The 24,326-nt window shown below is 41.3% G+C and overlaps 1 protein-coding gene across 8 annotated transcripts in view; it reads right to left on the reverse strand.

The window, feature by feature from the left end:
* ABI2 (abl-interactor 2) overlaps positions 1 to 24,326 on the reverse strand; it is a 68,973-nt gene that overhangs the window by 28,111 nt on the left and 16,536 nt on the right. For all 8 annotated transcript variants that reach the window (XM_015407523.1, XM_015407521.1, XM_015407516.1 and 5 more), the window contains exons 2-3: positions 7,567 to 7,734; positions 2,234 to 2,410 (exon numbers count right to left, since the gene is read on the reverse strand). In XM_015407523.1, coding sequence (XP_015263009.1) covers positions 2,234 to 2,410; positions 7,567 to 7,734 — 345 coding nt within the window. The remainder of the gene's footprint in view (positions 1 to 2,233; positions 2,411 to 7,566; positions 7,735 to 24,326) is intronic.

Consider the following 24,326-nt stretch of genomic DNA (forward strand, 5'->3'; position numbering starts at 1 on the left):
ATCATGTATCAGTAGATCACAGAAAGAGTGATTAAGCAGAATGTGTCATGGACAAAGGGTTCTCCAATATGCAACTCCATTAAAAGACACGGACAAACAGGTACTGTCTTAAGGTAGCATCAGCTGCAAAAAGCAACACTCAGGGTTTCCAGCACTATTCATGAGATCATGAAAGGTTTCCAAAAGCCAGTTCCTAGCAGAAAACAAACCGGCTGGTTTCAAAATGGACTAATTTGCGGAATGTACTTAGATTCGACTGCAACGAATTCTACAGCTATTAGGTATAAAAGGTTTTTAGCATAGGGTTTTTTGACTGAATGGCTATAATTATGTTCTTAATTTTTTTTGTATATTTCAATTCTCATGAAATGCTACAGACACTGAGCATGGCAGAATCCATTACAGATAATTATCTCACAGCCATTAACTGCTTAACCTACAACCACTTAGTTACATTTTCATGGAATTGCATGCATTACAGTTCAACTATACAAAGGACTTTGTTAAATTTAGTATCTAAGTTTTGCAACCAACTTTGCTTGATAAGCAAATCTCACAGGGCCAGCATACAAACTATCAATGTGAGATCTCCAACCAAGACAGATTTAATAAGAAATTCTCCAAATCCATGTTTCATGTCATGGTTTTAGGCTTCACCTTGCAAAACTTGCATTTCTTTCTAAATCAAACAGCTATAGAGGTAGATGTTAAAAATTAGATTGTGAATAATGTGATTTCCCCATACAGTTTTCTACAAATAATTAAAGCAAAGCTCAGCGTACTCAACTGAAAACTTAAGTCTATAACCAGAATTTGTTTGGTCACGTAAAATTCCCGAGTTGTAATTTACCACCATCTTTGGAAAGAATAAAAATCTTACAGATTGTGTAGCACTGTCAATACTAATGATGTATGTCACTCAGTCTAATTTTGGTACCTAAACATACCCTTTCAAGATAATATGGAATCCTTGAAGAGTCAGCGCTGCTACTTCTTAATGGCCATGTTACAAAAAACCCAGGAAATTGGGAATGAAATCCCCATACAACATCAAAAGGAAAATGCAGGTGCTATTCTATCATAGACAGTAGCTTAGTGTTCTCATATACTTGCCTTTTAATAGGCACTAAAATGGGTTTCTAACAGGGGTGCGGGGTGCCAGTATTTGCTGTGTGCTTTGAAGAGTGTTCTGTGGAAAAATGGCAAATGATGCCCATGAAAAAAGACGTTTTTGTCATGTGAAGGGTTCAAGTGGGTTTAATGTTTAATTAATGTAACTTTGTAAGAAGATCTTTAGTGGGAATCAACCAACCAAAAATGAAAGTTTGCAGAAAAGATCTTTGCCCTACCAATAGCAATCTTGGGATGCAGTACAGATGAACTGCATTGGAAACCGGCAGAAACCTTTCTCCACCCCACACTCCCCCCCCCCATGGCAGTGTTGTGGAAGAGCTGGCCCCATTAATATGAGGCAGCTGTGGCAGGTAAGGGAGCTGTGGGACTTGTAAATCATTCTTATTCATAGCACCCATACCTTTTCAAAGGCCAATAGACTCATATCAGCTAAATGACTTCTTTCTGAACAGCTTTAGGAAAAGATACATTTTAAAATGTGAACTGAATTTGCACATGCTATCAAATGTGTATGTGCACAGAATGAGTGACCAATTGAATGTTTGAATTCATTGCCAATTCAGCAATAAGTAGTAAGTTTATGTACCCCAAGGGAACATAGAGTGAAACCTGGGCATTTTTCTATTTGTCCAGGTTATGTGCTTTAAAAATACTTAACATACACAACCCTTGTTTTTGCTTATCATGCAAGTCTGGAAATTGTTACTTTCTTTTGGGAGGGGCCTAGTGCAAACACCTCCCTCTTGCACCTGGTTCCCCCAATAATATTCCGGGCTAAGTAAATAAAAGAGTCAGAAGCCATAGCCTGTGGGCAGGCAGATACTGCCTGACCACCAGATCAACGGACGGGAAATAGCACCAAATATTTTCCAAGTTGAAAGCCTTCCACCAGTTTCTTAAAATATCGTACCAAGCAGCCAGAAAAGCAGGATTAACAAAAGAGGGACAGACACAGATACAAGAGGGGTGAACGAGGATCATCATCATATAGGAGAATCCATGCTGGTATTTGGAGAGGCGAGGGAAGGGGTCCACACACACAAACCTTGGCATTCGGAAAATATACGGGCAGACATGAAAACTCCACACCACCACTTACCTTCACTCCATGCCCAATATCATCTAGAATTGTATAATCAATAGGTTTTCTAATATAGCGGACAGGTCGCTCCAGGTTGGCTGGTGCAATAATTTTGTGAGTTCTTGAGGTGTTTTTGTTTGCTGTCAAGATGCCAATTTCTCTTCTAGCCACTTTTTCTTTATGTATGTCAACTGTCTGCAAAACCAAGGAATTTACAAATAATGGTGATTAAGCAAATGTATTTTACTAACGATTAACAGCATCAGGTATTCCACATCAATACACCATCAGTTAATGGATGCTGACTGTATTCGTTTTGCACCACGATAATAGTTTGTGTTTATGTATCTAAAAATGAATATGCCACTTCCTCACTATATTAAGGCAGGCTATAAAAAGTTTTAAAAACACAACTTATAAACTAAAAACATATGATAACTACAAAACAGCACAGCATAATCATATTTCCACCTGCTAATAAGTAACAGGAGCCTAAAACCTCAGTGAAAACTTTCATTTGAAAAGCCCTCTGAAAGAGGCACAGTGTCTGAGCTCTAGAGACAGATGATGCTCCATGGACCTCCTACAGTAAGATATTCCATCTGGCCTGTGCCATGACTGGAAAAGCAGGCCATCTAGGGGAGAGTAACCACTCTTGCATATGTGACAACACCCAGAGGAATAGAGGACCTTTACTGATAAAGGGACTGACTGAACAGATAGGGGTGGTCCTTCAAGAAAGAACCAGAACCTCAACCTGAGCCAAGAAACAGACAACAAATGAAACTGTTTCTCATCTGGTGTCAATGGCACGCAATGGCCAAGCACTGAACAGTAGCATGCAGCTGCCTGCTGTACCAATTTTTTGGGAATTCCTTCTATGGCAGTCCCACGGACATTATGTTACTATCATCTAAATCTACACGTTATAGCAGCACCTGAGTGGGTAGGTCAAGTCAGCCTAGGAGGGAGGGAGCCTACAAACCAAGTGCAAATGATAAAAAAAACACTTCTCTCTACCATCTCTTCTTCCAAGAGCAATCCCTAGACTGCATGGAAGATATCCAAAATGGCTGAATAAAAGTGTTATGATTTTAACGGCAAAGCAGGAGTTTGTACTGCCTGAATTTCTAGGAATCACAGCACAAATATCATTGTTTGTACAGTACCTTAAAATAGTTGTGTTTTAAGTTCCCGTAATTTTGGCTTCACAAGTACAACTTAAGATGTGACACCGTAAACTATGGTGCACGATCTGAAACAGGTAAGTGAAAGAAAGAATTCGCTCTTCTCCTCTCCAGTTTTTAACCATGTTTTGCTGGGTCAGACCGGTGATCCATTTTATGTAAGATCTTGTCTCACACAATGGCCAACCAGTCACTCTGGAGGGCAAATGAACAGACCATAGAAGCCAATGCCTCCCCTTGATGTTGACTGATATTCAGAGATTTACTACCTTTGGATGAGGTCAGTAGCCATTGATGGAACAGCCTCCATCAATCTGTCTAATCCCTCTTTAAAGCCATCTATTCTAGAAGCTATCACTATATCCACTGGCAGTTAATTTCATAGTTTAATTACTCACTGAGTGAAAAGGGCTTTTGTCCATCCTGAATCTATTGCCCATTAACTTCACCAGGTTCCCCAAAGATCTAGTATTACGGGAGAAGGAGAAATAGTTCTCTTTATTGAATGTTTCCATGAAATGCATAAATTTATAAACCTCTATTGTGATAGTAGTATCAATATTCCTTCAGAATTATCAAGGTTGGTGTTTACAGTCCCTAATGAGTAAGCGTCAAACACAAGAGCCACATATCACTATTGACTTCCTCCAAGCCTATTTAAATCTGTTTTTACTGTACTAGTGAGAAGGAGTAGAGGGAATGACTTGCATCATGAAAGGGCTGCCTCTTCCCATAAATTCACTCATCAACTAAGGCCCAGTCAGCAAATGTCACTGACAGTATCATGTTTTCCAAGGAATCAAAGAAGGCCAACGAGAAACCTTTCTCCATTGCAGCTCCAATCCTCTGATTATCTTCCAGAGGAAGTTAGGAAAGCCAATCATGTTTGACATTATTGCAAGGGATGCAAGACACTTTTTTTAAATGGCTTTTTTTATTGAACTCTCTTTATTCAGCTGAGATATTATTTCCTGGGCTGATGTTATTTTATTGTACACTGTGACTGTATTGTTCAATTCTACTATTATATACTGTTTTAGTGATTTTTTTTATCAGCTGCATTCAGACATCACAATAAGCAGCGATTCAACTTTAATTGGGAGGGGGGCGCACAGCTTGTTGGTGTGCTCACTCGCCCCCCCCCTGCTGCTCTCCGACTCCCCCCCACACACTCTGAGCAAAACGTTCCATTTTCATCATTCAAATTCACTGTGATATCCAAATGCAGGCGCCTCAGTGAAATGGAGTTTGTTTATGCCACGCAAACCGGGATTCAAACCAGTGGTACTGAATTGAGGATTAAAATCCCAGTCTCTACAGAGTAAATAAACTCCAGTTTATCCTGTCAAACTGTCTCAAACCTAGGAAAGACAGTATTAAAGTAAAGCAAACTATATACATGCTGGAGATGTCGTAATCATTCTAAACAAACGGCAAAAAACTCTTGCCTGTGCCACAAGCTACCTGTTGTCCCCCACCCACCTATGTCAACAACTGGAACTTGATGATTTAGAAATATAGCACAGTGCCTGGGGGCAGAAAGGAAGGGAGAGTTACACACCATTAGCCTGTATTTCTGGGCTGGCCGAGGGCACACAGCATTTTCTGACTCATGAGCTGTCCACACCTTTCTCTCCCAGCACCACCAATCATGGGTACTTAGGAGCTTCCCAGTCTGAAGACGGTAGATCCAGAACTATGCTCAGCAGTTCTTAGAAATGGGGGGTGCATGTGTGAAACCCCCCCCCCCCAAACTGCATTTTTTGATCCGGGCAGCAAGAGGTACAACCAAGTGTAATACTAAATGCCATATAGACAAGCAACCAAAAGCAAAAAAACCAAAGTTTCAAAACTAACTGTTGGTGTTTATGACAACTAATGGAGGGTCACACTAATTTGTCTGGCCATTCCCCATATACATTCTATATGCTTTCCCCTTGTTGCATATATCAATATTTGTCAGGAAAAATGTCATGAGAAGCTGCAAGATGATTCCATGGAACAAGGTGGATGGGGCTAAATCACCAGGCTGAAAAGTCCTTAGTTCCTGTTTCCTGCAGGATCCTATAACTAGTAATTCAGATTATACTCAAGTTCTCTACAGGAACACCATATAGGAAAACACTGGCACAATGGGTCATTTGGAAAGCTGGCAACTAAGACTAAAATTCCTGCTAGGAAAATGAAGTTGTATGCTTATCACCATCAATGCCATATATCTCTTAACTGAAAAGGAATGGAGAAAAGTGGTGTCATATTTGTTCAACAGTTCACAAACTTCCATTTATCATGAAGCCTTCAAAAAGCATTTATGGAGGAAAATGATCCCTTGAATGGTTTCTTTTGAAAAGCGAAAGAGGGGACACACTCCCAATTGTTAAGAACATGCATGCCTGCGTCTGTCTGTCTGTTATAGTACTGATGCCTTTAACTATACATAGCAATTTTAAAAACTTATATATATAGCATAGGGGTCAACGCTATAACTTTCCTTCCTCAAGATGAAAATTCCTCCATATTTGGTAAAATTTCACACATGTTTAAGATTAATGGTTTAGATAGCCAGAATTTTTTGTCTCTTTTAATTTCTCAGAGGAATTGGGAAACAAGACCAAGTCCCTCACTGGGGAAACAAAGTTCTGAACATTAGTGTTTTTAGTACCCAAAAAAAGCTTAAGCAACAGAATCGATACGACAGCTATGACACCGCATGTATACGAAGAAAAAACTTTGCTTTCCACCAACAAATGCTTGACCCTCTCTCCATCTTTCTCTAGAAAATGTATGGAAATCATCAACCTTCCAGAGGAAGAAAATTCAATATTTGCAGACCAATAACACATATTTCCAGATATCCTGTTTTATACTGCAATATGACATACGTAGGGGTCAACTCCAAAAGTGGTATGAGCTCATCATTTAATATCCTCAGTGCCTTTTTATCAAGAAGGAGTTTCACAAGTGCCTTGATAAACTGGACTGGTTGTGTAAGCGAGAGTAGGACCATGCGTTTTACAGATAGGTAAATTTTAAATGCCTTTTAAAATCATATGGGGAAGACTGATAACGGTCAAAACATGAATCATGTTTCTTCACCACAAAGCCCATAGCATGTCTGGCATAGACCTCTTCCAGTTACAATGTCCCCTGAATAGTAAAAACAGGCATTTGGGAGTATGAAGGTATTTCCTGTTCAGCAAGGGGGGACCAGTTGACATCTAAAGTTTCAGCTTTTAACAAGCCACTTCATCTTCAAGTTCCTTCTAATTTCAAAATACTCCACAACACTAAGGGGGAAAAGCCTATTTAATAGAGTGAATAACTGGTTTTCTGTCAGAAAATGCTTGCTCTGTTGCTGAATGGTCCAAAAGGGCAGACTGCCTCCACCCACACTATTGCCGCATGCAGAAGTTACATATATTTTAGACAGCTGGATTTAAAACTAAACAGTAAAAAAGTATCATCTGGAATATCTACTCCTCTGGAAAATGTTTCTTTATCACAAGGAACGCAGCCCATAATCTCCAGCAATGCCAACTGGAGGTCAGTATACAGAACTCATCTAGGAAAGCGTCAAAGAGAAGCTCAATTTTCTGTCATGGCATTGCAAAGACAGGCAACTTAACTCCACATTTTTGCATGACAACAAATATACTGTCTTAAAACCTAGCTTGTTTGTAAATGAAATCACAGATCATAAGGACTGGTAAACATCTGTCATGGCAAAGTAATACACAGGTCTTTGGATGTGAGGGAGAACTATTCAAAAAGGAGGAAAATAACCAGAACACATTATTTCCTAAGAAGACAGAAAGATCTGTCACAGTCTGCATTAATACTGCATACCAAAAAAAGCAAGATTTATCCTGGAGCATTTAAGGAAATAAGAGGGAAGGAATTTATAGAGATAGGAAGACAAACCAAGCAGAGATGATTAAATATCTAGGAACAAAAGAATATTTCAAGTCCTCTGACACCATCAAATTTTTAGGCACCCACATATCAAAGTTTTTCCAATGAATTAATTCGCAAAAACTTTAAATTATAAATACAGACAAACAGCTTAACTGGTAGGAACAATTCTTAAGTCTGTGGGAGCATATCAGTATTTATCCAATTCAACACAATGGCTTTGTGCATTTGACAAACAGTAAGTTCTCTCACTTGTGAAATGTGGTTGATTGAAGATTCCATGCGCCTAAGCTGGGATGCCTGGATATCGAGCATTTGGAGAACATTGTTGGCCAAGGTGTTGATCAAATAGGCTACGCTTGCTAAAGACTGAGTTGTGTATGCTTTGGTTTCTTCTAGGGCCCGCTGTTTATCTGTTGACTAAACAAGGAAAAAATAATTAGATTATACATACTTGTTGCACTAAGTACTTTCAGAAGAGTCACGAACAACACCTCTCCATTGAACTTACACACTTTGAGCCAATACATACAGCACAGTTTCTACTGGCAATTGTCTCTCCATGACAAAATATTTTGGACTGGCAGTTCACCATACAGTTTGAACAACTTTCTACAGTATCTGCCAGAACAGAATCTAGAGGGAAAATGCCCGGGACACGAAGCAAGTCAGATTGTGCTAACTTCTCAGCATGTGATGTCAGCACTGTGCAGAATTGGATTTTGTGTAATGATCGATTGCTTTGTCCAGCATGACTTGTGTACAGGGGTATCATCTTACCTATTTAGGAGGTTCAAGTCTCTGCACACAACAAGGCAGTGAACCTGCCCATGGTACATTTTGTGTGTTCAGGTGAGTCTCATTTTCATTCCCATTCACACACAAATTGGTTCCCGTGAATGGAAGAGGGACAACTTTCACCAATTCTCCCCTCCTGCAGCATACCTCCAATCCCCTCTCATGCCTTTTCTGGGGGTCCTCTGTCTCAGGAACAGCATAGGGCTGCAAAGTCAGGGTGGAATGTGAGAAAGTCATGCTTCACATATGAAAATTCCTTCCATCATCAGAAACTTCCAGTAAATCCAAGCCTTTGACAGAAATAAATTAAAACCTGGGACAAACCTATGGTTGAGACAACAGTTTTGAACCATGCAAGACAAGTGCATAGTTCCAAGCCCCCTGGAAATTTTCCAAAAAACCACAGTGAGTAGACTGTTGGTTGTGGCTCTGCAAATCTGGGTCAAAGCTCTGCTCTAGAATTAATCTCCTTGCATGGCTTGTTGTGGGATATTATTCTCTCTAGACTTAAACCTATCCTCATGTAACAAGGAAAGCAACTTCACATATACCCTTAACTCAGTGGAAAGGATTGTATGAAAATGTGAAAAACTGATCATTGTGTAGAAGATTTGATCAGAAGTCCACCATCTTAAAAAAAAGGTTGTTCTGAATCAAAACAATTTTATTAAGCTGCCTAGTAGGAAACCAATATTCCTTCTACTCCCTTACTTCTTTCCATACTCTGTATTTAAGCGCTTAAAAATCAGTTCCTTTCTCTTCCTAGGGAACCTTGGGAAATGTAGTTCTGTGAAAGAACTACAGAACTAATGTAATTCAGCACCAGCACCAAACTGGAACTCGCGGGATTCCTTAGGGGAAGGTGACAGTTTACAATGACATAAAAACAGACATTATAGTATAGATGGGACCTTTGTCTTCCTCATCCAGCTTGCTTTGGGCTGCCTGAAGCAGTTGTAAATCTCTGAGCTGAAAAACTTATTTTCATTCCACCGCAGCTTGGAAATTTTATGACAGAAACTGTCTGCAGACTATGAAAGAGGGAATGAAGGCTCTGCACCCATAAAAGCTAGAACTCCACTTTAGATGCTGTGGGAAACTCTAGTGAAAAAGTGAGGGTGCAGGTTGCTCCCATAAAACTTTAGAAATCACTAACGACAAATCGTAATCACAGCTACCACTGTATATTCAATGTATGATTAATACCTTGCTAGCTGTCCTCTGGACAGCTAAAGATGCCTCCGTTCTCATGTATAAGATCCAAAAGATATTAGGTTTCTGGTAGGATCAACACAACAAAGTATTTAAACATGAAGCGTTACAGAGGACTTCAAACACCACAGGCACAGGAATAAAATGGGGAAATAATGATATATCAGCAATGGAAGGTAAACAAAAAAAATCTGAATTTTAGTGCTTTTATTGGTTTCACTATGAACTACTTTGGCCACGAATTAAAGAGAAACAGCTAACAAATTATCTAAAATAAGCACATAAAATAAAATCTACTTAAGAAGCAATATGTGCCCCAGACAGGGCCAGCCAGAGCTCAACAAATCCCAGACACCTATTATTTTCAGCAATTACCTATTATTTTCAGCAATTACTTTATTGTAATGCCTCTCGGCAATCATCAGTGGAAGTACAAAGCTTATTTATCACTTTCCATCAGAGCGTGTTTTACTGTAAAAATACATGTGCGCAGAGTTCTTGTCACTGCTTTCTAAATATGTTAGCTTCACACCATTCAGTGGTGTTAGGTGAATTCATTTATTAACCAGTTAACTGCCATACAGGCTCCAATACTCAAGTAAATGGAACTTTTTAAAGCAATAATGAAATGACAAGAAACTGAGAAGAAAAGTTAGGGTTACAGGTTGGCTTTCTGTTGTGACGACAACCAGGATTGCCCCCATATTGTTTTGCACATTGCAATACTTTAGGCACAGTTTGCACAAAATTACAAGCAACCGTGAAGAGCTTATGATTAGGTTTTGTGGTGGAAACAATTAGAAAATAGTCATTAAAATACAAAACTCTAAAGGCTGAAAAATGAGGCTGGCTCCTACATTTGTAGGCTGGCCCCTAGAGCCAAAATTTATCAAGCCCTGGAGTAAACTAAGGCTACAATCATACTTTCTACATCATTTGAGAAGTACATTTAAGATTAAGATTTTCATTGTCTTGACAAAGTGTGCATGCACACGAAAGCTCACACCTTGAATAAAACTTTGTTGGTCTTAAAGGTGCCACTGGACCAGGGGTGTCAAACATGTGGCCCAGGGGCCAGATCAGGCCCCCGGAGGGCTTCTATCAGGCCCGCAGTGGAACTGGCTGTCTTCTTCCAGTTCTGCTGCTGCTGGGTCATTGTAGGTTTGCAGCTTACAGATACACACCTGAACAGCATACTCAAGATTGCAACAGCACAGACATTTCTATGCAATAATTCAGAGCAAGAGGTGCCAGTTATCAGGCACTGTTAAATAAAAAAAAAATTGCAAGAGAGCTAATGTCTTAAGCATGTTTTTATTTTAAGTTTTTTTTTAAAAAAAAAACCTTGTATTTGTGTCCTTCATAAAATGTATTTCTCTGCTACCGGGCATTACATTTTATGACACACATGGTCCAGCCCAACAAGGTCTCATTTATGTCAGATCCGGCCCTCATAACAAATGAGTTCAACACCCCAGATTGTAACTTTGTTCTATTTCAACTTTGCTTACAACTTGGGCTCCATGCAGCCAGTCCTTTGATCTTGCAGCTCTTCCAAACTAGCACTGTTCTTACATGAGCCCCTTCTAATGAGCATTAATTTCAATATGTAGTGAAACTCTGAAACATTCATGCAGCACAGGCCCCAAACTAAGATGCAGATGATGACAACTTGGGCAAAGAATACAGGGAAGTTCCACTGTAAGGATACTAAACTGTAGGCCCCGGTCACACGGGCAGGAAACTGCAGAGGAGAAGCGTGGCTGTTTGCCCTGGGGCAAACTACTGCGCAGTTACATGATCAGACCTCCTGTGGAGGTACCGTGGAGGTTCCATGGCAAGGGAGAGGTGCCGATCACAGGACAAGCCGGCGCACAACGAAGAAGCGTGCGCCGCGGCAAACGGTTTTTTATTTTTGTGTACATGACAAATGTGCATGCTCCGTTGGGTGCGTGTGCGCATCCACAGAGACTTGGACAAAAAAACCCCACCTTATTTGCAAGGGGACATGGGCGGGCGCCGGATGCCACCGGAAACGCGATCAGACGCCCGCCCTTGCCCCGCAGTTTCCGGAAACTAGTACCTCCAAGGTACTAGTTTTTTGCCACGCAGTTTCGGCTGGAAGCCTCGGTTGAGCCACGGGAGTGCTACGCTTCCCAGATGTGCTGGTGAGATCGTGCCCGGAAACTCCGGCTGTTTTCCGTCTCACTTGTGTGGCTTCTGTTACGTGTGACCGCAGCCTGTAGCTGTACAAAAAGTGACAGAATACAGAATATCTGCATGGTTCACATGGCACAGGTTCAGGTAGGAGCCTTAACAATTTCCACAGTTACCAGAAAACCATTGCGATTTACGTTCCTTGAATCATCAGTTGAAGGAAAGAGTTATGTTAAAACACCAATGCCCAATGTGGTGCCCACCGATGTGTTCTCCAGCACCTGCTTACTGCTCTCCTCTTCCTCATCCTTCCACATTCCCTCCTTATCCCTTTTCAAATTCCCTTTGTCTTCCTTTGACCCATTCATATTCCCACCCCCTTTTTGTCTCTGAAGGCTCTCAAGTCTTTAATCCCAACCCGTCACTTCTTCCATTTGCTCAGAGGTGATCTAAAGATGAAGAGGTTGCTGTGGAGGCAAGGTCTGGTCAAGTTCTAAGCACCTCCCTTAAGTGTAGCAGCTGTAGCTTAAAGGGTAACAAGGCATAGTCTGGCTAAGGAAGAAATTTACGGAACAGACGAATTCAGTGAGAATGTGAGAAAAGAATGGGTGGTTGTATAAACAGATGGAAAACAGGCTGATCTCATTTTGGCCATTCTCGAAGATTAGAAACCAGGTACACAAGACAAGCCAAACTTTAGCAATTAGGCCAACACATTCTCTATGCTAAGGTATGCAATATTCTGTATTTCCAGAACAATCTTGTAATCAGCTTAAACCAACCTGACTTCTCCTTGTGTACGAAAAAACATTTTTAGTTATATGAAAAAGTCTGGAATAACTTGTACCATTTAACTTTTCTTTAACAAGTTTTATTGGGTCAATTAACTGCTCATATACAAACCATTTATAAAGAATTTAATTTGCCTAAATTAGAGGTCTCCTGGCAAAGGGCTACATTCTCAAAAGTGCAAATATGAAGCAAATACTTCCAGTAATAGTTTCACAGGAAGCCACTTCAATGTGTATTTTAGAAACTACAATACCAAAAACATGGAACTAGCACGCCACTTGAATGAGTATAAGCTGCTAAATAAGGCTCCCAAAATACCATTTCATTTTACATACAGGATGTCCTCAGTTCCACCAAAGGAAATGAAACTGCATTATCTCATGCAAGCTTGCAATTTCATTTTAATGAACATACAAAACTGTATTTGTATATTTCCAGACAGCAACACACCCATTGTTTTTATGTTTTTGAATGTGTACTCTAGCTCTCCTGTTAATTATTTTAATGATGTGTTATGGTTGGTTTTAATTTTTCTTTTTTAAAGATGTGATTCGTTAGCTCCTTTGGTGTCCCTTATGAGGACAGAGAGGTGGTATACAAGTTTTGTAAATCAATGGTTAAAGTGAAACAGAATTCGTAGCAATACCGCTGACAAATAAAGAATTATAATTAAGAACAATGCTCTGTGCATCTACAGCTCAACCTGAACTTTAAAAGAAAAAAAAGCTGTTGCAAGATTAAACTCTTCTGCTAGGCAAAGGAGGTTCATACGCAAGGTATGCCTGTGAGCTGTACGCTATTTGAACATTACTTAATTGAATGTGCCATATTTGGCCTACATTTTTAGTCTTTCAAGAAAGCAAGTCTATTGCTTCAGGACACTAAAATGAAAATCTAAAGCTACTGAATAGTCAGCCACCATGTCCTGCTCCTGGAAAATGCTCGGGCCTGAGAAGTGTTGGCTGGCACCACAGATGTATTGCTACCCGCACCTCAGCATTACAGTCTTGAAAGGAAGGGACCGAAGTGATTACATACCAGATTAAACTTGGAGCACAAGAGATAGCTTGTTAATACTGTGTCAGGTATGTAAATAACTAACTCTTCACTCACTCTACATTACTATACAAAATGAGCTTGAGATCAGACATACCTCATTTTTTTTAAAAATGGGAGATTCGAAACCCTACATAAACAGCCCCACAAAGCCACTTTGTAGGATGGGGATGTTTAACCCTTTTCCCATGCTTAACCACTCCCCTCTGAAGTGGCAGTTGGGGGGGGGGGAGATGCTGCACCTATGGGACCATACCTATAGCTGCCCCCACGAATCCCCACAGACAGAGAGACAGACAGACAGAGAGAGAGACAGAGAGAGAGAGACAGGGAGAGAGACAGAGAGAGAGCTTAATCACAAGCCTCCTGCATAAGGTCTACTCAAGCTTGGCTCGGCCAATATAAAAACCAAGGTTTGTCCAGACCACAATTAGTTTCTGAAACCAGGATTCAGCTTACAGAAGTCCAAATCTGACTTCAGTTCTTCCACCTTTCCACCTGCAAAAACCTGGCCACTATTGTACTGGCCTACATTGCGGCACCCTACAAAAGGCAAAGTCTTTCCACATCACCAACTCCTTCACCACTGGCTGAAGCACCATGAAAGTGGGAACCTGAATGCATGCCACCTCAGGAATCTTCAGCTGCTCTGGGCACCTAGGTGGCAAAAGATGGATGCATGCCCCTTCCTAAGGCACTCATGAAGGAAGCTGCCTGGCTTTCCACATGAATCCTTCCCACACACACACACCAAATCCAACTAAACAAGCCTCCCACTGCCAAGTACCCCACAATAATGTCCAACTGCCGAGCCATGCAATGTACAGACATCAAACACATCCACACTAGCACCAGTGTACAGAAGTCAGAACACGCACAAGAATCAGCCATATCACAGTAGAATGCATGGATTAGATCTCGATCAACCACCACAGATATTGTAAGAGAATTGCTATTCTTAGGTCAGCAACTGAATGTCCTGGAAGATTACAATGCTCCCCCACTGGTTTTTGAATGTTCGGGTTGCTAATAGTAGTAGAAAGAGTAAGAGTCCAGTAGCACCTTAAAAAGGTAAAGGTTCCCTTGCTCGAAAGCCAGTCGAATCCGACTCTAGGGTTGCGGTGCTCATCTCCATTTCAAAGCCGAAGAGCCAGAGCTGTCCGAAGACGTTTCCGTGGTCATGTGGCCGGCATGACTTAAAGACTAACAAAATATAGGAAGCCACATACACAATCACCATCAACCGAAAGATCCACCTGTGTACCACCCCACTAAACATATGCACAAACACACGCGCATTAAGAGTATACCAATAAAAAGCCAAATAAATTTTTGCTGCAAAACTAAAGTCCACTAATTTATCTGTTTACATTGGGACCAATGCTCCCTCTAAGCTGTGGAGTCTTGTTAGCAAAAATTCTACTTTGTGAGCTACTGGCATTACAGTTGTAAGTGAGCAGTTTGGCTACTGCATAAATTAGTTTGCTCTGGAGCCCTCCTTCCTGAGCGAAGACAAAAATGTGTGTGCCGAAGGCTAAAAAATTGTGAGCTAGCCCACACTCACTCACCTTAGAGGGAACACTGACTGGGACACACTGCAAACCCCCAGAAACTGAAATTGGAAGAAGAGCTGGAGGTGAAAGAGCCACCTGTAGCTTTTGAGCCACAGACTGAATAGCACTGGTACACAGCACCCAAAAGCACCTCAACTGTTGGGGGCTTACTGCTGCCTAACAGAAAAAGTTTTGAGTAGCATCCAAACCAGGTCAAAAGCAACACCAAAATGTTAAACAACTTGGATAATTGAACTGTGAAATATAATGTGCATGACAAAAAAAATCTGTCAGTTCATTTAATAATTTCCATAGTAAAAATAAGTCCAAAACTTCCATCTGTAGAACATGTGTCTAGAATGTAACATTTTCTGGTTTTGCAGTTATACCTTTTACTGTTGACAAAAATCTGTTAAATGAACATATTCAGACATCTTGTCTATAGAAGATATACTCATTTATTCTGTCTAGCTGTCAACAGTTATCAAGTACAGTAAGCAAGAATATTTTAGGAATTCGAATCTTAAACTACATTACTCATGACTCAATTTCAACTTTGCTCTGCTTTAAGCTGGGGGGGGGCACCAAACATATGCAGTGGTCAGCCATTCACAAGAGAATAAGAGGAAGCAGCAACACAGCAACGCATAATGTTCAAATCTTGCAAAGGTTACATTCTTCCTCTTCAAATCTACCATAGCAACCAATGCCAAGAAAATGCATTTAATAAGTCAACACCAGGGCGTATTTAGCAAGAGCAGCATTTTTCTGTCAGTTGCACGCCAACATTGTTGTCATCTTTCAACTCTAAGTGAATCATTTGCTTTTTAAAGTAACCAGTGAAATCACTTTTGGCAATGGAAGACCTTTTTGCTTCAGTGTGAAACACTCAGTACATTTTAATAAAAAAACAAACAGAAAAAGCTGACCATCGAGTTATCTGTGCCTCGAGCACCAACTTCATCAAATGCAACAAAACGATATTATAACAGGGTTGGGGGGGGTTAAGTGAGGGACCACCAACTATCTTCCTTCCCGCTTCGTACCAGCCAAAAGGCAATTCAATCTACTCATATTTTAAATTTATCGAAGATCTGTATGAAGAGCTGCTATCAGTTTTCTCTCAAACACTCGGAGGCGTGGGAGCCACCTGTGACTCTTCTGAGGACCATCCCCCAAAATGGCAGACACAGGAAAGCCAGCAAGGAAGGATATTGCCCTGTAGGGCTTGTTTGTGGTTGGCAGGTAGTTACTACCTTGAAAGAGCTGCCACCACAGGGACTGGAGGACCGGTAAGCTGTCAGCTGCAGATTTCATGCCTGAGATGGAAGTAAAGGATCCATCCTCTGCAACAACCCCACCCTCCTCTGCAGCCCCTGCACTTTTCTGCCAGCACCCAGGTAGTCGCCAGGAGAAGAACGAGCTGGCAACAGCAAAGAGAGAAATACAATCACCACCACAGAAGCCACCCAGGAAAAGAGCAACTTGGCCACAATGGGGCAGTGCTTGTTTTACTCCCCACTGGCCATCTCGCCCTCCTCCAGAAGCTTTGCCAATGTCACTGTCTCACCTGAGCTGTTATTCCTCCGGCTGAGAGACAGTGAGAAGGCCAAGAGGTAAGCCCTTCCCCTCACTCAAGATACACAAGGACTGGTTCAGTCCAGCAGTGGTGGGGAGAGAAAACCCTACATGCTCAGAAGAAATCTGGAAATTAAAAAGATTATAGTTGATGTTAATAGTTATTTCTTAAATAACTGTACTGTGTGCTCAGGGTGGCACACAGGACATATAGTAGTCAGATGGCTCTTTTGATTGGTAGTGACTGCAGATGTGGCTCTCTGAGAACCACGGAGCGAGTCCCACTGCTCTGAAGCATTGACCCAGTTCAGATTGTTCATGTTTACACGTTTTTATATATTTATATATATCAACATGCACGGCACTAAAAATGCAAGACAGAGACCTTACACTGAGAGCCATACAATTTAGGCATATGAAGATGCATTACTAGCCAGAGGCGATTTTTGCAAAGCTGGGGTGGATTTCACCTTGATGATCCAGAATAGTCTGAGCTCATAAGAGCTTGGAAACAATGCCAGGTTGGCCCTGGTTAGTATTTGGACGGGTATTTGGGTCGCTATGCAGAGCAAGGCAATGACAAACCGCCTCTGAATGTCTCTTGCCTTGCAAACCCTAGAGGGTCACTATAAATCAGCTGCAACTTGACAGCACTTTACACTTACAGAGAACATGCTCAAGTAATAGGAGGGGAGGCAACAGAAGGTGCCATCAGCCAATGAGAACCAAGTACCCTACTCAAAGGAAGTCTCCCATGTATCTGCCACCTAGGCACTCAGTCCCCAGCTACGCAGCTGAAACATGTTTAAACCTTTTTATAATATTCTTTGGTCTTTTCTTCCCTGGGTTTGCCCCAACCCCATGACAAAAGAGCTCAAACTACCCACACAGAGAAGAACTTCCATATTTTACTTTCACATCCTTCCCCAATCAACTGTAAACATTCCCAGCATAGGCTCAGAGCTTCTCTTCCCCTTTCACTTCCCTCACTGACATCAACAGCACAGCAGAACTGGGGATTACACCTAACATAAGATTGGATTCCCCGATCCATCAGTGGATTACTCAGACCATCAGGGATCCTTCCTGTGTTCCCCTCCCCTCAGTAATCCCTTCTGACACCCAGGAAGTTGATTTCCAACGCTGTGAGACCCATAAATACTAATATGGGTCAGGAGGCTGTATTAAGAAGGGAGCAACCCAACCCCTTCCTCTTCCTCAATGCAACATCCCAACCCAAGAGGCTATTAGTCTTCACAGGTCCCCTGCAACCTCATAAACCAGCCTCCTTGGGATCTGAAGGGACTGCTGAGGAGGAGGGGAACTCCAGAAGGGTCCCCAGTTCTCATGTCCATGCAGTAAAGAAGCCAACCGATAGTAAGAGTTCAGGAGTAGCCCAGGCCACCCACCTTCGATCTTTAATTTCATTGACTAACCTTGTAGTCCACGAAGTTCAGAAGTCACACACACAAAGATTTACTCCAAAGCCAGTCCCTGTGTTCATTCTCTGACTACCATATGCAGTTAAAAGATACATCGCTGCTGAGGCGAGCCGACTGTGGGCCTTGCTGGTTTCCCCGGCAGTCTCCCTTGTGCCTGACACAGAAGCCAACCGACAGTAAGAGTTCAGGAGTAGCCCAGCCCACCCACCTTCGATCTTTAATTTCACTGACTAACCTTGTCGTTCACGAAGTTCAGAAGTCACACACACAAAGTTTTACTCCAAAGCCAGTCCCTGTGTTCATTCTCTGACTACCATATGCAGTTAAAAGATACATCACTGCTGAGGCGAGCCGACTGTGGTCCTTGCCGGTTTCCCCGGCAGTCTCCCTTGGGCCTGACATTAAGGACGGGTCAGTATCTCCCTCGAATAGAAATCCATTGCAGCCATCCTTCTGCACCATAACTGGAGCGGCCAACTGGTCTCACTCTCTGCCGCTGCCACAAAATGGCTGCAATCGCTAGGGTGAGCTTGACACCTGCCCTTCGCCACTCTCCCAGAGATCAGGGGAGGGAAGGGGTTTGGGTCAAAAGAGGACTTAGAGGAGGGAGATAGGATAGAATAGAAAAAAAAACAGAGAAAAGAGAGATTTTACTGTAGAAAAAGGCAAAGCCTATTCATTTACTGCTCTCCCTGTTGAGGCAAGAAAGAAAATGAAGAGGGTGACTCCCACAGCCAAGAGACAGGAAGTAAAAAAAAATTGCTCCTGCCTCCCTGATTGGACACTGGGAATCACCCCTCAAGATGTCCTCTGCCTCAGAGGTAGAAAGGGGTATTTCCTCTGTATTCAAAACAAAACTCTCAATGCGCCCTGACCTGGATAGCCCAGGCAAACCCAATCTTGTCAGATCTCGGAAGCTAAGCAGGACCAACCCTGGCAAGTATTTGGATGGGAGTATTTGGGTCGGGAAACAGAGGCAGGCTATCAAGCCACTTCTCTGAGTGCCCTCCATGCCCCAGTAGGGGTTGCCAGCAGTTGCCATGACTTCCAGGCATGGGCGCACACACAAAATTCCAAAAATACCAAAAAAACCTGTGTCAATACACGATCACTTACCTAGCTACTATCCCACATAAAATACAAACAAGCCACTGCCATATGCATGATCTTTACTCACAGCCCTTTGTCATTTTTCCCCACATTGGAAGGGGGAGGCATGTGGAGAACATGAATGGAAAAAGAACCCCCAAATATTAATATACATTCACTTTCCTAATCCAGCAGTGAAACTGGGGAACCTGAGTGCAAGGCTTTCCCCAGGCAAACGGACCTTTTACAACCCTCAAGAAGTTTAATCACTTGCAAAAATCCAATCCCCACATCAATCCACAAACCGTAGATACGTAAGGAAGTTCTCTAAAATTTATACTTAAACATTTTTACACGTTCCATTGACTCACTGAAGAAAATGGGTATTTTGTGGTTGTTTCTTCCTATGTCTGCCAAAACATTACCCAAACATGAAGTTTAAACCAAGCAAAGAAGCAGATAGCTTTAGACGAGTGCTGCTTACAAGACGTTCTTCCATGCTTAGAATAATTTATTTGTTCTCAGACTTGTCTACCAAGATTATTTCAAATTTGTGTTTATATGTTCTACTGCTACATGAACAAAGACAGCTTTTTAACAACCTAGCTCAATGAAATCGCTGCACAGTGAGCTCTTTTGTTTAGACAGGGGTTTATTTTACCAATAACACCATCATTCCATTTATAACGCTAGACAGAAGTGCGAGAACCTAAACCCCATGAAACATCACGGTACATTCAAGCCAGAGACATGCTCTCCCCCAATATTGCCAATAAGATTACAGAAGATGCTTGCTGATCCTCCACTGCACTTACAGATTTAAACCCCAGCCCACTTCTCTCCCACTCCATGACCCTTTCAAGGCAGGAAGGGAGAGGGATGTGTTGCCACAAGGCTTGATGCTGCTCTCTTCCCACATGAGGTGAGACTAGATGCCCACGTGCTCCACTACGGCCGCATTCTCAAACACCCCACTACGGATGCCCTTTAACCGTGATAAATAAAAATGTTGTGCTTGCACATGAAGCCCTGACTCCTTACTCTACCCTACACAGTTTTGGTTTATTTAATTCGGTACATACCCAGCACCCTTCCCCTACTCATGTGAAGCATGAGGAAAAGAGAGTCATTTAAGATTAACCGCATTCATCTGTGATATACAGAGATGTGAGATCTGTTGACATTCTAATTTTAGTTCCAAGGAACTGTGCTGCGATATGCCCTGCGTGTCATTGCCCGGTCATCTATTTCAACAGAATTTAACAGTCTTCCATAAAGGGCACTGGGGCACCAAAGTTACACTGTCACTCTCCATAGCATCAACTGCATTTAGAGTACCAAAGGCATGGAGAAAGTCAGACATAAATAAAAATTGGAAATCTTGGGGAGAACGGGGGGGGGGTGTTATATTTTCTCTTGTAATACGAGTGAAATTTTTTGAGACAAGGTTTTAGTCACTGAGAATGTACAGTATGAAATTTATACAGAAGACAATCCACAACATTAGATGATAATTCCTGTGTATACTGTAGACATATATAAAGTATTTTTAACATCTATTATTTAAATATCCCTGGTTATTATCATACATCTTAAAGCATATTTATTGTAGAGAAACACTACTGAAATGTCCACTGTTCAGTGTTATAAAGTTTAACTCGATATTTAAATATGCTGCCAGCCTTATTATGACTGAGACCACTTTAGGTACAGATTATGCATAACCTTTACTACACAATTTGTGCTTTCAGAAGCCTTGCTAGGTAAAAGCCAGGTACCAGAAAAATTATTTATTTATTTCATTAGATTTCTTAACTGCCCTTCCCCGCTTACGTGGGGCTCAGGGCGGTTTACAATGACATAAATTCAATACAATTTTAAAACCAACTAAAACTACAAGGATTCAATATTAAAACATCCAGCATAAATATTTAAACACTTTAAAACAAGATGGCAAACCTAGTATTCAGATTTTCATTGGGGGGAGGGGTGGGTGCCGGGCAGTTGTAAGGGAACCATCGCTGGCCTCAACCAAAGGCCTGGAGGAGCATCTCTGCCTTGCATGCCCTGCGGAACTTTCAATAGATCAGACAGGGCACGGATGTCATTCGGAAGAGAGTTACACCAGGCTGGGGCCAAGGTGGAGAAAGCCCTGGCCCTAGTTGAGGCCACATAGATATCTTGGTGCTGTTGATGCACCATGGCGCCCACGGGCACCAAGTTGGGAACCCCTGCTGTAGACAAAGGGTAGCCTCATGGTCCATTAGTACAGGGCAACCCTATAACGAATCATGCCCACTAAGTGCACTTATTCATGGGACAGGGCACACAACTTTATCTCAGTCTCTAAGTACAATTTTTCCAAATAATTACTTAATATTGAGTGTGCATTCATAGTTGTATGAAATAGCTACTCATCACCTAAAAAACTATTACTCTATCAAAGTCTGTATTATGTATTAAATGATAACCTGAAAGTAAGTCCCAGTTTCCAACAAAGTAAAATTACAAGGGGAGAATTCTGAATGCCAAATTTAACCAATTCTATGGTGGGAATAACCAAACATGTTTAGAAGACAAACTTAAGTTGGTGTTTGGGAATTTGAAATATTAATTCATCCTTAGAGAGTTCCTGGTTCCTAAAATGATAATGCTTATTTTATTTTTTTAATGTCTATCATGATTTTACTTTGTACAAAGAGGCATTCGACCGTAATAAAATCCAACAGCTCAAAAAGAATGCCACAAACATCAAAACAATCATGATAAAATGTGCAACAATTTCAGGGTTGTTAGTACATGCATAAAATGCCATATTACAATGAGGAGACAGATAGGCTATACTGTGTTCTGTATAAGCTGAAGTTTCTATCTTATCTTGAAGAGCAGCCCACGTTAAGTGTATGGTAATAGCCCAAACTGGATCTTACAGAAGCAATAATCAATGCTGGCTGGCTCCTTGAGATTCTTGCTATTACCTAGGGATTGGAATTCTTTCCAGCTTTTCAAATATGAGATCAATTGATCTCTTTTTATCACAACTAGGGCTTTGCACCTGGAAAAGAAAACAGTATTTTTCAGATTTGGATTTCAGGAAGGGCATAAATACCAATATTCCAGGTTATTCGGACTCAAGTTCCAGTTTGATACTGTAGTTCACTATTTTTTTAGAATTCCGGAATTATTCAGGTCAGGGTTCATTTCCTGCAGGAGCGCACAGGAGCGGAGCTCCAGCAGTAAAGCGCTCAGGGGGCGGGCACATGCAACAAGCCCCCCCCTGCTCCCAGCAGCCCTCAGTCAGAGCAAGAAGCAGCCAGGTAAGTTGCAGAGCTCCCCCCGGTCCAAAACAGTCCAATGGCACCTTTAAGACCAAGTTTTATTCAGGTACAAGCTCTCCCTCCTCTGCAAGGACAGATCTGCACATTCCCCCCCCCAATAGCTAGCAATCCAAAACAGTCCAGTGGAGCCTGCGCTCCACTGCCTTTTGGCACACTTCCAGTGATGTCAGGGGGTGTGGTATATGCAAATGAGTTATGCAAATGAGTTGTGCTAATGAGCTCCTGCACCTCTTTTTCTACGAAATGACCCCTGATTTGTCTCCATTCTTTCCTCTTCTGGGGAAGCACTCCAGGTGGTTACAGTGGCTGTTTTTCAAGCAACCAGTATTGCAGCAGACTCCCAAACATTGATATGAATCACAAAAATACTCAAAAAATACCGATGAGGTATTTTTCAGACTGGATATATGCAGATGCACATCCCTAATCACAACAATTCTATCAAGAACACAAGAGATGAAGAAACTGTGGTAAAGATAATAAAGCTGTGAACTGTCAGCATGGAAATACAGTAAATATTCAGAGAGTCTCTGTAGTAGCTTGGGTCTCCTAGGTCAACACTAACCGCTGAACTACACATGCTCTCCATGAACATTTTTAATTTTTAAAAAATGCATTTATTTTATTTATAGCCCACCTTACTTGCTGAGGCTCAAGGCAGGTTACAGGACAGGAACAATGTACTTGTACAGCTTGAGATACCCAACGAACAACAGAACTAAATTAAATTATACCCAGTGAACAGAATTAAGACGATCCAAACAATAAACTTTCTAAGGCAAGAGTCATCCCCTAGCCACAGGCACAGGCTGTTTCTAACCATTCACCACAATGGTGTACCGCTTCCTGCCTTGAAACCAAAAAATGATAAGCCACAGACATTAATGCTCTCAAAAGCAAAGCCCCTTTAACAAGAGGAAATGGCATATTCTTCAAAGTACGAAAGCCCTGCCCTGCATAGCTCAGGCAAGCCCGATCTCAAAAGAATAAAGTCTTTTACCCTTCATAAGGTAGTTGATGCAATTCTGGAGTATTAGCAGTTATAGAAAAAACATAATAGCACAGCACCACTATGAATATATTCCATTTTCAGCAGCATCTAAAATACTAAAAAATATTTGCTTCACACAAGCACCATACAGGTGGGTGTCTACACTCCATTGCCAAATGTGTGAAAACAATGTTCTTGTAACTATTTAAAGTTCAAACACCTGCTAAGGGTTGTGGAATCAGGTTTTTTAAAAAATAGACAGTTTAAAAACCTTCTCAAAAGCAAGAGTTGCAATGTTGTGTCAACTTGATCTAATCCATAACAGAAGTGCACTCTTAGTCCAGGTTACTCATATAGCACAGATTCAAGCCTCTCCGCAGATAAAGTTCTTAGTCTGATACTTCACATGCAACATTTCAGAAGAAAAATATATATTTGCTTATAAGTACCCCAATTAAACTACTAACACTTTGAAGTAGATACTTAAAGCATTAAATGTTTTGTGTTTTTATAAATCTATTTCAATCTTACTTTTTCTTTCTGGATCCTTAAATCTCTTCAATGTTATTTTTTCCCTAGAAATCTATTGCCAGACCATATTTCCTAAATGGAGGTTGTTTGCATGGAACTGCACGAATCCCATGCACAGTTATGTACAAGAAAACCATTCTTCTGTTGTACCAAGTGTAAGTGTCACAGAAATCTATCAAATGCTGCTTCCAATCATACTTGCAGTGAAAGCAGTAGTCCTGCCTTTTCTTCATTTAAAACATCTATACCCTGCCTCCCAGCCCAATGGGCTCAAAACAGCTACCATACAACATAAATAAGCAATAAAGTCTAAGAACAATTCAGGACTGTTAATTAAAAAATATATCAGCAGTTAAAAATCCCTTACAATAAATATTATTATGCAATTCAGACCAGGGGGAAAAAAGGAATGATGGGGCAAGAGATTAAGAAGAAATAATAATGAACAAAATGGCAAAATAAATAACTAGGGAAA

This window comes from Gekko japonicus, unplaced genomic scaffold, assembly GCF_001447785.1.
Source record: "Gekko japonicus isolate JY-2015 unplaced genomic scaffold, Gekko_japonicus_V1.1 scaffold870, whole genome shotgun sequence".
Classification (NCBI taxonomy): domain Eukaryota; kingdom Metazoa; phylum Chordata; class Lepidosauria; order Squamata; family Gekkonidae; genus Gekko; species Gekko japonicus.